This window comes from Oculina patagonica, chromosome 12, assembly GCF_052425735.1.
Source record: "Oculina patagonica isolate OP01 chromosome 12, crgOcupat, whole genome shotgun sequence".
NCBI classification, from domain to species: Eukaryota; Metazoa; Cnidaria; class Anthozoa; order Scleractinia; family Oculinidae; genus Oculina; species Oculina patagonica.
The window spans coordinates 15947326-15962095 of record NC_135769.1 but is presented as its reverse complement, the minus strand read 5'-3'; the positions used below and the strand labels follow the sequence as shown (position 1 = coordinate 15962095).

The 14770-nt window shown below is 40.3% G+C and overlaps 2 protein-coding genes across 4 annotated transcripts in view; both read left to right on the top strand.

Moving 5' to 3' along the window:
* The window catches only part of LOC144631918 (katanin-interacting protein-like), a 33881-nt gene extending 27883 nt beyond the window's left edge, over positions 1-5998 (top strand). For all 3 annotated transcript variants that reach the window (XM_078490494.1, XM_078490495.1, XM_078490493.1), the window contains exons 45-53: positions 346-511; positions 732-801; positions 1123-1225; positions 1715-1782; positions 2212-2462; positions 2951-3052; positions 3354-3514; positions 4258-4355; positions 4472-5998. In XM_078490494.1, coding sequence (XP_078346620.1) covers positions 346-511; positions 732-801; positions 1123-1225; positions 1715-1782; positions 2212-2462; positions 2951-3052; positions 3354-3514; positions 4258-4355; positions 4472-4521 — 1069 coding nt within the window. In that variant the 3' untranslated portion in view covers positions 4522-5998. The remainder of the gene's footprint in view (positions 1-345; positions 512-731; positions 802-1122; positions 1226-1714; positions 1783-2211; positions 2463-2950; positions 3053-3353; positions 3515-4257; positions 4356-4471) is intronic.
* Positions 5999-7142: 1144 nt separating this feature from the next.
* LOC144631924 (4-hydroxybenzoate brominase (decarboxylating)-like) lies at positions 7143-14688 on the top strand. Its single transcript, XM_078490500.1, has 3 exons — positions 7143-7266; positions 10914-11682; positions 12100-14688. The coding sequence occupies exons 2-3, from the start codon at positions 10929-10931 to the stop codon at positions 13038-13040; spliced, it is 1695 nt and encodes a 564-aa protein (XP_078346626.1). The 5' UTR covers positions 7143-7266; positions 10914-10928; the 3' UTR covers positions 13041-14688.
* The last annotated feature ends 82 nt before the right edge of the window (positions 14689-14770 follow it).

Below are 14770 nucleotides of genomic sequence, written 5' to 3'. Positions count from 1 at the left end.
CCTGCAGACTTTTCACTCCGGTTAGCCTACTATTCACTCCGGTTAGCCTGAATAGCACTTTGGTTAGCCAGTTTATGGTTAGCTTTCAATAATGGTAATGGTAACACAATATACTCTCTTAGTCTGCAAATGTCAGACACCGTATGAAACAAAGGAAAATACCAAATTGTATGAAGGGTAAAATTGAACCACAATATAAAAGTTCTTACCTCACAGCTTGACGTCAAAAAAGCACGACTTGTTACTAACCAACCTCTCGTACAAAAACAGCAGGCTTGTGAATTCTTTCAAATTCCAATACTTACTCCACCAGCTTTTTCACTGCTCTTTTTGTTTTTCAAACAGAGTTATAAACGGAACGAACGTGACGATGAGTGATGAACACATGTGGCTGATACCATTCACAGAGGGACAGGATCATCTTCTTAATATAGACTTGGGACACACCACCCCCCTGGTGGGGATCAGAGTTTGGAACTACAACAAGTCCACAGATGATTCCTTCAGAGGGGTACGTGAAATAACTACGGTGGATTTTAAAAAAAAAAAAATGGGGTGTTTTTTCTAGTTTGTTGTTTGTAATCAGGGATAATCTTCTTTCGGTTTATCATTGCCTCTTTGGTGTTGTTCTTCCTCAGAAAAGTATTATTTCCACGTTTTCTTCAATTTAAAAGCTTTGTGATTAGTTAATATATTATAATAATTAATTAATATATGATTTTTATAATCAGGCCAAACAAGTTCACATCAAACTAGATGAAAGGGTTATTTCACCACCTGAAGGATTCCTCTTGAGAAAAGGTGACTTTTTCCTAATCTGCTTTAAACATTATTCTCCAGAATTAGTTTCCATCTATGGAGACAAGCTTTGGGTATCTAGTGAAACTTGAAGCCAGCTTATTACGGAGTAGTTAGGCTCTTAGTTCCACGAGGAGGTTCATAGGCCTATCATGACCGTTCTGTGTCATGTCAGGCTGTTTGCATTCTCCCCCAGTTGCTTGTCTGCTTTCTGCTCTATGTAAGGTCTTAAGCTTTTGTCTCGAGGCCTCGCCTTTACGTGCACCTTGGGCGTCCTTTCGTCTGCCTACAGTAAGATTATGATGTCTATAATTTCTGTTCTAGGTCCAGGAACTGTTCATTTTGATTACGGACAGGATGTGTACTTCATTAAACAGACAAGAGAGTATCCAGCACAAGGTGGCATGCCAAAGGATGCAGAACGCAGGTTAGTTAACTTGTCCCTTACTTAGGGAGTCATTTCCAGTCAAACCTTATTCGCCGGGGATCTGGATTTTGTCCGTAATAGCGAGCGTCCGCAATAGCGGGGTGTCCGCAAGGCGAGAGTTGACTGTACTATGGAATATCCCACGAGTTACTTGTATTTTCTCGGTATACACACGAGCCTTTAGGCGAGTGTCTATAGTGGGATATTCCATAGTATACCACGAGGAAGTATTGTGTAACTATTTTATACCATGCCATAGAAAATACGCTGACTAAATATCGTCGAGAATACAATCGCAGCGCACGATGGGAAGGTTGGGTTGAATACCGTCGAATATAGAACGGCTTTCCTGTATTCTGATTGGCTGTATTTTCTATGGCATGGTATAAATAGTTATAAACCTAACATGTTGACGTAGATATGACTTATATGTAGCATCTTACTTAATAGTTCTAAGTAACTGTTTTTACGTTCGCATTGTTTAAACAGGTCTGAGACTAGAGTAAATTTGAAGAAGCTCATGCCAGACTACGAACCAACTCTAATGCCTTGTGGTTGTATCCTTTATAGCACTTATATCAAATACTAAACGTCAATAATAACTAAACTTTTGTCGTTGTTGTATGTATAGATGAACCGGCATAATTGTACCATGTGGTATTTTTCTGTGCATTTTAGACGCGAAATGTCTTTCCACGAGCGTGGGAGAAAGAAAAAACCTCGAGTCCCTAACAGAAGTCGACTCCATGACTTTCCGCACAACGGTCTGATGCTCTTACAACTGAGCTACAAGGAGACTCGTAGGAGCTAGGCTACTTATTCTAGGTTTATATGTGACACGCATCCTGCATTTTGCTGGGACCAGCAATGTGTACAGCGTCCTAAGTGGAGATAAGAAAATAATCAAGCTTCGTAGGTCCGTATTGCGTGCACAGAGCTAGATATCATTGTACCAGCCAATCCTTTTTCCTTAACATGTTTTTCAGTTGTGTTTCAATTTCAACTGTTCTCCACTTGGGGCGACCCTTATTACATTGGTTTGAACGGCTTGGAATTCTATGATGAGAATGGTTATAGAATACGCCTTACAGAGAATGACATTACAGCGTATCCTCACAGTGTGAACGTGTTAGAAGGCGTGACAGATGACATAAGGACTCCAGACAAACTGATTGACGGTGTTAATGACACTAATGATGGACGGCACATGTGGTTGGCTCCAATCTTGCCTGGGATGGTAAGGATTTATTTCACGTGGTTAAAAACATACCTAGATGATAGGAAAGCCAACAATACGACAAGACAAATCAAATGACAGGAACTATCACGAAATATGAAAGAAGATTAAAACTTGGTGGTAATTGAAACCTAGAACGTAGAACTTCTTAAAACTTCTTCAGACTTCAACACGTTTATTCTGATCAAATTCTTTGTAGCCTTGTTTCATTTAGGTCGCCGCCCCCCCCCCCCCCTCCCCTCCCCCATTTTCATTACCATTACTGCACTGGTAATAGAAGGTATTATATTCTCAAGAAAAATTGTTTCTGTGCAGAGTAACCGAATTGTGTCCACTGGACCCGACTAATGTATATAGCATTGCTCAAGTTAAATGATTTCTTGACAGTCTTCGTGGACAACACACTATTTTTGTTTCCACGGCGTTTGTTTTGTAATGATATTTTGTAAATGTGTGATGTAAACGTGATTATTTTTCTTCTTTTCAAGATTAATTTGATATACGTGGTGTTTGATGAGCCCGTGACAGTTTCTATGGTTAAAGTTTGGAATTACAGCAAAACGCCAATTAGAGGAGTTCAGCAATTTGGGGTAATTCTGTTCCATCCTTTGTGAACTCATTTCAATATTTGTGTCCATTAACAACAGTTGAAAAGCGGCCATTGGGGAAGCCTTTCAGTGCCCGCTGCAGATGTTTAAAAAAAAAAAGCTATTGCAAGCCAAAAAAAATGAATTTGACACTGGCGTCAAAGGAAATGAACTCGTTAGAATCACTAGGCTAAAGCCATTTTTACTATGAAGAAATAAATAAATACAAAATGTTGCTTACTTGGCAAAAAGATTATATTCACACATATTAATAGAGATTGACATACTTTGAATTTTTGGACAGCTGTTGGTAGATGACTTGCTGGTTTATCATGGCATTCTGCCTCAAGTCCCAGCTGTTACTAGAGGAATTCTTCCCAACTTAGAGATGCCTACACCACACCACACGATACTGTTCACTGACCACGAACAAATTGCTCTTGCTGAACGGAAAAATGTTCTGAGGTAAGGGCTAAGAAAAATGGCGATAATAAAATAACAAAAACAAAGAGACGCAGCGGCTAACTTGGGGGACGCATTAGTGTCTGACTTCGCTTTATATGCTAACAGGGTAGAGCAAACTGGTTTTCTTTTCTTTCTTTTGACTTGTGTATGTCCCACTAGAGATTTCTGTAGAGATTTCTACAGCATGTTGAATAATATCTTCTTCCCTTGTGGACTTGATATTTTCATTTGGTTGTATCATATCCTTGTATAAGAAATCACACGACATCGAGAGCAATTCAAGTTCTCAAAAGTGCACGAGCCCTTTGGGTAACTTTGAATGCGATTTGAAACCTTTGACAACGTCGGCAGTTAAGCGACCTCATTTTAGTCTACTCTTTATGCATTGTGAGCACTTTAATCTTGTGAACAGCTCTTTATTTGGTAGCAATAAACCGTTTACATTCTGTCAGCCATTTTGTGTTTCCTTTCAAATTTGACCTGTTTTGCCTCGCTTATGCTCCAGTGATGTCATTCAAAACATAATAGATATTACTGCGGAGCACAATTTGGGATTAACTGCACTTCTCGACCAGCTGATATTGAATAATTTCGTAGAGAGTGCTATACGTCTCGTCACAGCCATAGTTTTGATTTGTCTCGTACAAGTCGTAACACTCACCTTTCGAACTTTATTGTGTGTTTGAACACCAGCTATCCGTTGTTTGTTTGTTTTGTAATTTTGTTTTGCTGTTTTGTTTTAGCAACAAAGGAGATGAACAAGATATACAACTGACAAATGATAAAAGAGTTGTGTCTCATTACAATGATCCAAAGTCGGCTGGAAAAGCCGCAGATCCTGGTACGTGTTTTGAACTGAAATAACAGTAGTGTTACTAAGAAGTTGAAATACACCTTTAATTTGAACAAAAAAATATATATATGAAGGTAAAGCTTGTTTTCTGATTCTCTTTGCAGCTCTACGACCAAAGACCAGCGTTCCGGCGGCTTTTCAAAAGAAAAGATAGTACTTCAGAACCTGCTATCGCAGCAACGATTGAATTTTTATAACAGCTGGGTTTGCTATTCGTTACAAAAATGTTAGGATATTGGGATGACAACGGCTCGATACTCGGACGCGCGAGGGATTCTTGGATGGTTTGGATAGACGCAGGAGAGTTACAAATGGCGAGAACCAAGAAAATATCGATACTTAGAGTTTGCATTACGAATCGAGACTTTGTAAGCAGATAACCTGTAGTATAGTTATGTTTTCAAAGTTGTTTATGCAACCGTTTTCAAAGCAATTCAGATATGCAGCATTTTGTTTAGAAGAAAAAATTTAAACAGACCAAAAATGTTTGTTTTCAAAACTATCCCAGAAAACCTAGCGCGCTAAACTGGTACCTAGAGTTCTCGAATTTTCGTGTGTGAAGGAATCCATTAATTGTGGCATTTACCAAAAGACTTTAATTCGCGGCAGTGATAAAGTTTGTAAAGTAGTTGTTAACATGACAGAGATATCAGTGAAAAAAATATATTTAAAAATATGCCATAATAGCCTTGCTGGTGAGAATCATCGTATGTTGATGTAATGAACTGTCAGAAGAAACCCTATCAAGTTATAAGTAATTTATTTAAAAACAAAAAGACCGTTGGATTCTATGTCAAGGGTTTAGTCTTAGGGAGTATCTCTAAAAAGAGTTGTGCGTCGTTAATATATATAGATACCGTATTTTCTCGAATAAACGCCGGACCTCGATTAAACGCCGGCTTCAAATAAACGCCGGGTCCCTGGGGCCAAGTTTTAAATAAACGCCCCCGGCGTTTAATCGAGGTCCCGGCGTTTATTTGCGTCGATCCAATAAGTGAAGATATTCACTAGAAAAGCACTGCTATGACACGTACTATATGGTATACGGCTTTTGTTATTTTAATAAATGCTTTACGAACAACTCTGACGTAACATTAACTGCGGTTTATGACGTACAACAACACAAAATTGAAGATATAGCAATGTTAGTCAATGTTCTGGCATGCTCTTTTTGTTATGACTGACGCACTCTCTTTCTTTTGTTGTAGTGCTCGCTGTCGCTAAAATCGCTAGGATCCCTCCAGCGTTTGTTAATCAGTTGTTTTAGCCTTAACTTAAAAATGATTGAAAATTTTACTTCATAAATAAACGCCGGACCCCGATTAAACGCCGGCTTCAAATAAACGCCGGGTCTCTGAGTCCAAGTTTTAAATAAACGCCCCCGGCGTTTATTCGAGAAAATACGGTACATTATACGCATATATGGCAGGAAAAATCGGTTGAGGAATTAAATTATGCTGTTTGTATTGTAAAATTAATGTCACCTGATCGATGCCTCAAAAGTCAACTGAGATTAATAACTATCTAGCCATGTAAGCCACTGGTTTATCTTGGTTTTAATAATTTATTAAAATAACTTTTTATATATTTGCAACCTTTTGTGACATTATTGAACTTTGTATTGCAGTGAACCTTGTATTATTGTAGTGTCTTGCTCCCTCCCCTCCCCTTGAACAGTTTTTCCAGCCTAGTACGCGCTCTTTCCGCTCACCCCTGACGGCACGAATTCATAAATGATGTCTGACGTCACATGAAGTTAGTTACATCAGCGTGAATGGGCCTTTTGCAGCCAGCGGTCACATGGTACAAAATTGCTGGAGGGCAAGAAACGCGCTGGAACATCCAAAAAAGTGACTTCAACCAGTCATGCTTGACTGGTTGCGTAGCCCAATAGGCCTTATTCGTATTCTCGGTATTGGACTGGAACTAGCTTGCAATGGAGGCTTATGCGGGTAATCTTTTCAAATGCAAATAACATGAAGCTGTTTTTAATGATATTCCCCCGCATGAGCCTCCATTGCAAGCTAGTTCCAGTCCAATACCGAGAATACGAATATGGTCTATTGCGTAGCTTCCCGTCAAGCAAGTAGAAAGATTAGACCAGTATTTGAGGCAGTCTTGATTCTGTGTGTCTTGCAAACTTTCAAGGAAGGAGTTTATAAACCTGGAGCTCATTCTCGTCACCATAGCTCTTTTCGTTTCTCTTAGCCAGCGGGGCCTTGGCACGAGAAACGAAGGGCTCTGGAGACACAGGATTTCCAGTCCAAGGAATTACGGTCTTCATGTATGCAGTCATAATGTTTCGGAAGATTGTATAAAAGTCGTTGCGTTTTTTTCTTCCGTTCAAGAATTCTTTGTTACAGACAGCCAATAAAAATAGTTTGAATTAATTCAGAAATCCTATGTCCCAGAGCCCTTCGTTTTTTTTGTGCCAAGGCTTTGCCGGCTTTGAGGAGCGTTAGGGGCTTTGGCGACGAAAAAGCCTGGAGCTTTGATAAAACAGATTTAAGATCAGAGATCAGCAAATTTGGAAAGGCAAAAAAAAAAAAAAACGAAAAACGTAATAATAAAATAAAAAATAAAACACCAGTTTGGGTTTTTACGCGAGTTATAACTGCATTGTCGACTGTTGCCTTTGAAAACCATTAGAAGTCCATGACCAAACGACCTTAGAGTTGGAAACTGGTGCTCATTCCCTCCGAGGAATGTGTGACATAATTTGCATATTATATGCATGATAGTGCACAACCAATCCGTCTAAACAAAGCGGTGAAATTAATCGTGTCTCTTGCTGAGGGAGTCTTTGCACGGCAAGGAGCCTGAGGGGTTTAGTAAACGCGCGGTTACAGATTTCAGGAACATTTCACAGTTTGGTCAGGTTGCGGTCTAATAATACGAGGTAAGTACATTATAGGAAGTACCGCAGTTGCCTAATTTGCTTAGTTCTCTCGTTAACAAATTTCTTTTTTTGCTAACAAGCATTTCGGATATTTAGTCGTTATAAATTACCATGTCTCATTAACTCGACAATCATAAGATTTAATGCTCATGCGGAGTCTAAACTATTGCATTTCTGTATAGTACAATTCACCTGCCTGGCTCCTCTGAGCTGATTACATGTGACATTATTTAAACTAACAAATGAATTAGGCAAGACTTATCTCAAATATCCATACATGACCTCGTCACGTATTGATTTTTCCGTGCTTCTTATAACGCTGTTTTACTGTTCGAGATAAAGGTCATATTTATATAAGCAGTTAATTAAAGCTGCTGTTTTTATAGCATGTCCGACGTCAGAAACAGGCCTATGTGTGATTGAACATGTCGACGAACATTAGAATATAAATTTTGAAGTTACAGTTGAGTGCTTCTGGAGATTAAGTTAGAGTAACACAACTTATTGGAGTGAAAATCTTTTTGCGAATTCCAGGAACATTTGTCTTATAATGGCTGAGAACTGATCGAGTAATGCATTCCTGAGTAGCTGAAATTTGTTGATACAGTACAAATATTTTGTGTTCATGATGATCATATAAGCAATGCAATTTTTTTGAGACCCACCCACTCACCACTCCAGTTAAAAGAAATTATTAGAAAACGACGATATATTTCGAAACGTGCATATTTTCATGTAGTCTTACCGACCTCAAACAATCTGAAGCGAGCAAAATTTGCCATGCTAAACGATCTTAAGCATTTCTGTTAAACTGGTGTGCACATAACATGCTAGCGACTGTCCACATGTTACATCATGTTCAACAGCATTTTTACGTTGCGTGCGATCTTTCTCTAGTCACTTAAGTTGACAATATTTTATTCATGACGAACAATTCTTTTTGAATTTCTTGAATACTTATATTTTGTAAATGGGCAAAGCCTTGAGTGGTGGGCTTTGATATAATAAAGATTAAAACAAAGATCAACACATCGTGTGTTGACAGAGATCGAGATCATTCAACACAAAAGTATTACATTCAAGCAAAACGTTTAGTCACTGATGTATGCGTTGCAGATGAACTATACCAGGGTTTAGTTCATCATGCAACGCAGGCTATCACTGATGCAGAACCGGAAAATATTTTTCCGCTTAGAATTGTTGCTCTGCCCAGCGTAAAAAGTTCTTCTAAGGACGTTCGCGCAAAAATATTTAAACACAAATGTTTTTCAAACCTTTCCCAAGGCCAGGTAATGAGTTGATTTAGGGACTGGTCAATAAGTATCAGGGGGGGGTGGGCCGGAGCTGGAAAAGTGGTGGCTCATGTGACCCACCCTCCTCTGGCTCCCGACCCCCCCCGACAGGGGGTTGTATGCCCACCCCTGCTATCAGGACATCATTTCTTTATCATCTGTTAGGGGTTGGAGATTTTTTATTTGACTTCAGCTTTTTAGTGAATTCCTACATAAATTTTCCCTGTGAAATGCTGTTCCATTCGTCTTTTTTGGATTTTTTCTCTTCGGTGACTATCATGAAGTATGTGTGTTCAATTCATCAGCGGTGGGGGCGTTGGTCTGGTGGCGCCCGGCCCTAAAAAAACAGCGCAACACTGGACAAGCTCCGCTTCGCCGGGGAATGGGGCGGTATTTCAAATTTGGAGTCTGATTCGGAGCGGCGTTGGTGGAATTTTTGAGCCGCCCGGGGTGTGTATTTTTTGGCTTGAAAAGGGTTCGCGTTCGTTTTAACAAGTCTCGGCGGCGGTATGTGGTCGAGTGCCGTCCCTGCAACCAAATACATTCACCCACCCATATGCCGGCTATCCTTTCTTCCAAAAAGGAGACTTTTGTGATCCGGACAACTGTGGTTAGGCCGACGGGCCGGCGCGCGGTGTGGCCCGGTGTGTCGGGGGGTCGCTCCCTTTTGGTGCTCGAAACGGGCGCGGTCCGATTATCGGCCCTCGCGGGACGATCTGACCGAACCTTGTGTGAGACTGGGCTAACCAGCGTGAATCTATGCAGGTTGAGAGAGTAGGTAAAACTGACCATCTAGGGGGGTCGGGGGCTCCCGAATATATTTGGGCCTTTTGAAATCGCTAGAAATTCATTTAAAACTGCTTACATGGAGAAATTTATCAATTTTATATACTGATGAATACAACTTTTCTTGGAACTATAACAGTTAAAAGTAAGTGAATAGATAAGATGACCCACCCCCTACGTGTAGATCAAAAATAACCACCCCTTTTCGAGGGCTCAAAAACTATGACCCACCCCCTTTCTCTCCGGCCCCCCCCCCTTACTTATTGACCAGTCCCTTATGTCAGACTGATACAAAACATTGGGGGTTACTGTAATAATCGTTTTACTCGTATTTTGCAATAAAACGGAATTTAATAACACAACGTTTTAATTCACATGTGTTAATCTCGCATGATTTCGACTCGACTCGATACTTGATAAAGTGTTTCACCATGTCTACCTGAACACTCGACCTCGTTTTACAAAAAATATTAAACTCGTTGACTGGTTCTAAACGCGCGAACATGAAAGTGAGGCCGTTATGACAGCTACCGACGTCGTTTTAGAAGCTTTTCAGAGTTAAAGCGTGTGGAAGAATACTAATACTTTTATTTTTATAAATTAACCCCCATTACTCAGCATGGTCTCCATGGTTTTGATGATTCGCTAGCCTGTGTGGCCGGCGTAAAAAATGAGGGGGGAGGGAAGGAAAAAAGCGAAAGGGAGTCCCCTCTACCTTTTTTCCCTCTCCCTATTCCTCCCTCCCCCACCCCTTTCGACGCCTGCCACGCAGGCTTATGAAACACTGGAGTCAAAAGGAAATGTCCTTCAGCTGAATATTAAAGAGCAGAGTTTAGTGGCGCGTGGATAGACAATAAAATGGAAAAATCCCAGAAGTATACACCACGAAGTTTTTCAGTTTTTTTCACGAAACGTCGAAAAACGATAGAGAAAGTGATCTATCAAAAGAAAAACAGTATGCAAAGCTACAGCAGCGGTCACTATCGAAAACTGCCGTTCACTTTCTACTTCGTGCACGCGGCGATGCATGTCGTGCGAAACATATTAACAGAAAATGTGTGAACAGTAAGGATTCGCACAAACAATTAGCGCGAACTTCCTTACCTGCGGAGCTCAAATCCTAGTGTTATATGAATCTTGCTAGGTTCCACTGTGTTCGTGTGTTTTATTACACTATTGAATAAGGGAGTTGCCCTGCAAAACAAAAACAATTAAAAAAGATTTTTAAAGCCAAGCACAGGTGAAGCTGTGGAACGCGCGGTTAACCTGAGAAAAAAAGCCTGATCGCAGGTTACTTAATGGTTAGTGCGCCAGACTTCAGATCGAGCGGTCCGGGTTCGAGCCCTTGCCGGGGTAACTGTGTTGTGTTCTTGGGCAAGACACTTTCCTCTCTTAGTAACTAGCATCCCATTCAGGGGGGAGTAGAAATATTCCTAGCCGCTTAATGCTACAGAAACCGGGATAAGCTCCTGCAGTATGGGCCGCATGGCTTGCGGCTTCGCATATAAACATATAACTTCGAAGAAATTTATTTTAAACTTGACGATATTTTATTTTTTTCCTTGATAGACGAGAATCAACAAAATGTCTGAACCTGAGCCAGTTTTTAGCGACGTGACCGTCATTGGTGCCGGCTGGTCTGGCCTTATGGCATGTAAGTACATGCTGGAGGTTGGGTTGACTGCCGTGGCGCTGGAGAAACGCACTGACGTGGGGGGCCTGTGGTGTTATACAAAGGATCCTAACATCGTCACAGTCATGAGATCCACAAAAACAACCTCTTCATCATCCACGACAGAAATGTCAGACTTTCCAATGCCGAAAGAGATTGGAGATTTTCCAAAGCACACCGACATTTTGGCCTATTTGAAATCCTACTGTGATGAGTTTAAGTTATGGCCTCACATTCGTTTAGATCACGGCGTGAAAGAGGCGACGAAGAAAGACAACTTATGGCGAGTGGAATGCGAGAACGGCCGTGTATTCACGAGTAAGTTCTTGATCGTTTGTACGGGTTGCGTACAGACGCCGAATCGGGTTCTGGAAGACACGCTTCTTCAAGATTTCGAAGGTGAAATCCGTCACTCTTCCGAGCTCAAATCCTTTACTCCTGAGCACAAGGGAAAACGAGTGATGCTGATTGGTGGAGGGGAGACAGCCAGTGACGTGGTAGAAGAATGGTGTGACCATGTTGATCGCCTTATATGGAGTATACCACGCGGGATGCATTTCTTTCGCAAGTTTGCTAAGATCCTGCCCAACCGACAGCCTCAGGCCTTGGACAAGGCATCGTCCCGAGTGATGAAATTCGTTGCTCCTTACACGAAGAGCAAACCAGGTAAGCACAATGATGACTCACAAAAAACCTGCTTTCACTTTACGCTTCTTGAGATCAGGCAGCTCCAAGGTTTACTTATTGATCAGTTCTTCGGCATTAGAGTAGCGCAACTGATTTTAACCGGCTTGTCTTCAGTGGTTCATGTACGCACTGCATGTCTATTTTAATGCCGGGAAACTCTCATAAAGAACCTTTTAAAAACTGAAAAACATTTAAAGAATTTGAAAGAAATTATGCATCATTTGCGTCAGCCTATTGAAAAAGTACACCAGTACACTTTTACCGATATAACTGCGTGCAACAGAAACTTCAAGCAAGGCATTTCTTTTCTAAAGCTTTGCTTTCTTCCTTGTAATTAGTTTGTGCAACCGATCGCTTAACGCTACTGTTCTTATTTTCTGTTTTTTTTTTTGGTAGGCCTAGCATGGGTGTGTAAGTGGACAACAAGTGGATCGCTACTTGCCTATCAAGGTCACGGCATCCCCGAGTGGAAAAACGACGCCAAATTTTTCCACTTTATCATCAACAAGAACGCACACGTGCTTGATAGAGTTGACTACAAGCACTGTGTCCCTAAAGGTGCAATCCAGAGTGTAAAAGGAAAGAATGTAGTTTTCTGTGACGGCACAGTGGAAGAAGTAGATGTTATCATCCAATGCACAGGTTATAAAGCAGAATTTCCCATGCTCCCGTCAGAGATAAATGCGGTACCACTCACCCACAATTACAAGTACCTGTTCAACGTCGAGGACCCGACGCTGGCCTTCATCGGCTACGTTCGGCCAGTGCTCGGCTCGTTGATCACGATGGCCGAGGTTCAATCGTTTTTTGCTGCGAAAGTTTTCTCGGGCCAGTGCGAGCTTCCTTCGAGAGATGAAAGGCAGAGGACAGTTGTGAAGGACAAGTTATTCTGGGATGACTACTTCAAAGATTCCTCCCGAAGATTGTCTACACTGGTAGAAGCTTACACGTATGGCGACGACCTGGGTAGGCAATGTGGGATTCTTCCCGATTACTGGGAGTTGTTTAAACGAAATCCCCGTGGAGCCATGATGGCTTTATTCGCTCCGTATGATGCCTGTTCAATACGTCTAAACGATCAAGAACACCAAGAGAAGTCGTTACAGCATCTGACAAAGGTAGCATCAGGCACCTTCTCTCCAATACACCTTCTGCTAATCCTATTCATGCGCTTCATCTGGTTCGACTTCTGGCTTGATGTCCTTGGTGAGATCAAGTACAAAATTCAGTGTGCAGGATGGTGGAAGACGATCAGAGATTCACAACCAGTGCGCTTCTTAGACTGGTGCTGGCAGACGCCCAAGAGATGGTTGTTTGATAACAAAACAAGGGCCTAACAAACAAGTCTCATTTGCAGCCGTTGTGGTAGTCGCCAGAGAACACTTTTTCCCCGAAGAAGCGTTGTGTGTTGACTCAAATAACTGCTGTCAAGAAGACATATGAGACCTCTATGTTACACTATAATACATTTCTAAATTCAGTCAAACGAACTTGTTCCTAAGGACAATTTCCTAACTATACAGCCAGCTTGTTTTTGACTATGACTACAAATACGGAGTCTAAATTAACTAAATACAGACAAGAAATAATCTTAATTAAGACACAAACACACGGTTTCAAATTAAAAAAAAACATGTTTCAGATGACTTGCATCCATCGTCAGTTTCGACAAGAATAAGACCGATCGTCAGTGTGATATAAATACATCGAAAATAGAATATTAATTACTGAATTACAACATGAAAATGAATAAGTAAAATAAAATAGTGCTAAAAAGCAAAACAGCCTAAGCAATGTAAAGCTAACAAAGAACATTTAAAGGAACGTGATAAGTAGACATGATAAAGTTTTTTGTTTAAAGAGGGTTTTCCCACCCGATGTGAACGGCCTCTTTGATTTTTAATTGAAAGGCCGTGGAAGCGGCCCGGGGGCCTACTCAAAAAAGATTTGTACGGGGAGGCTCCGCCCGAGGTCCAACCCCTTACCGTTTTTTATTATATATATATATATATATATATATATATATATACCATTGTGACAGAAAAGGCACCCCTTTCGTATACCTTTTACTGAAAAAGGTACCCCTTTCATCTACCGAATAGACATGTCATATGCCTAAAACAAGAAGTCTTGATGCCATTTTCATGTATCGTTTAATAAATTTAAATAATACAGCCATTAGGTGTTTGTTTGAAATATTTTAATTGAAGCCCTTTTAAATACCTAAATGACCGATATCCCTACCCTTTCATATACCTAAATTTGGGAAATCCTTACCCTTTTATATACCTGAAACATGAAAAAGGTACCCCTTTCGGGCGGAGCCTCCCAAAAGAAAATTGCCATAATAATAACGTTTTAAAGCTTCGAGGCAGAATCAGCTCCGTTGTTTAGAAAACTATCAATTCTATCTGTAGATAGCATAAAAGAAGACTAAGCGATTGCCATATTTATGTTTCGGTATTTTAACAATGGGTTACCAATCTCATTTTAAAATCTCTTTTGGTTAATAAAGAGCTAACTATAACTCTAGATTTTCAATACAGATCCATAAGAATCACGTACTTACAGTACAAAAAATGTTCTACAGTGGATAAAGGGTGTCAGATTTGGAATAGTCTTCCACAGGATTCTAAGTCGTTCAACATATTCCAATCAAAAATAGAGAAATATTATACTGATATGTATTTTTCATCATTGTGTAGTGACTCATATTAAATAATTAGAAATTAATACCAAATAAAGGAGTAAAGACTAATAGAAAACACGCGTGTTACTTGTTTATCAATTATTAATTTTAAAATGTATGTCAGTCGTTATTGCGATATTACAAAATGATTGTAACAGGGGCACTCTCCATAAAACTCAGAAAGATTTGAGAGAACCTGCTCCATAATATATTTACAATGTGACTTCTGTAAACCGTTATTATAAGGAGCAAATAAATGATTGATGTTTTGATTGATTGTTTGAATGAATGAATAAACGAACGAACGAACGAACGAATGAATGAATGACACGAACGAACGAATGAAAGACCATCACTGGGTCACAATAATCTACTGCA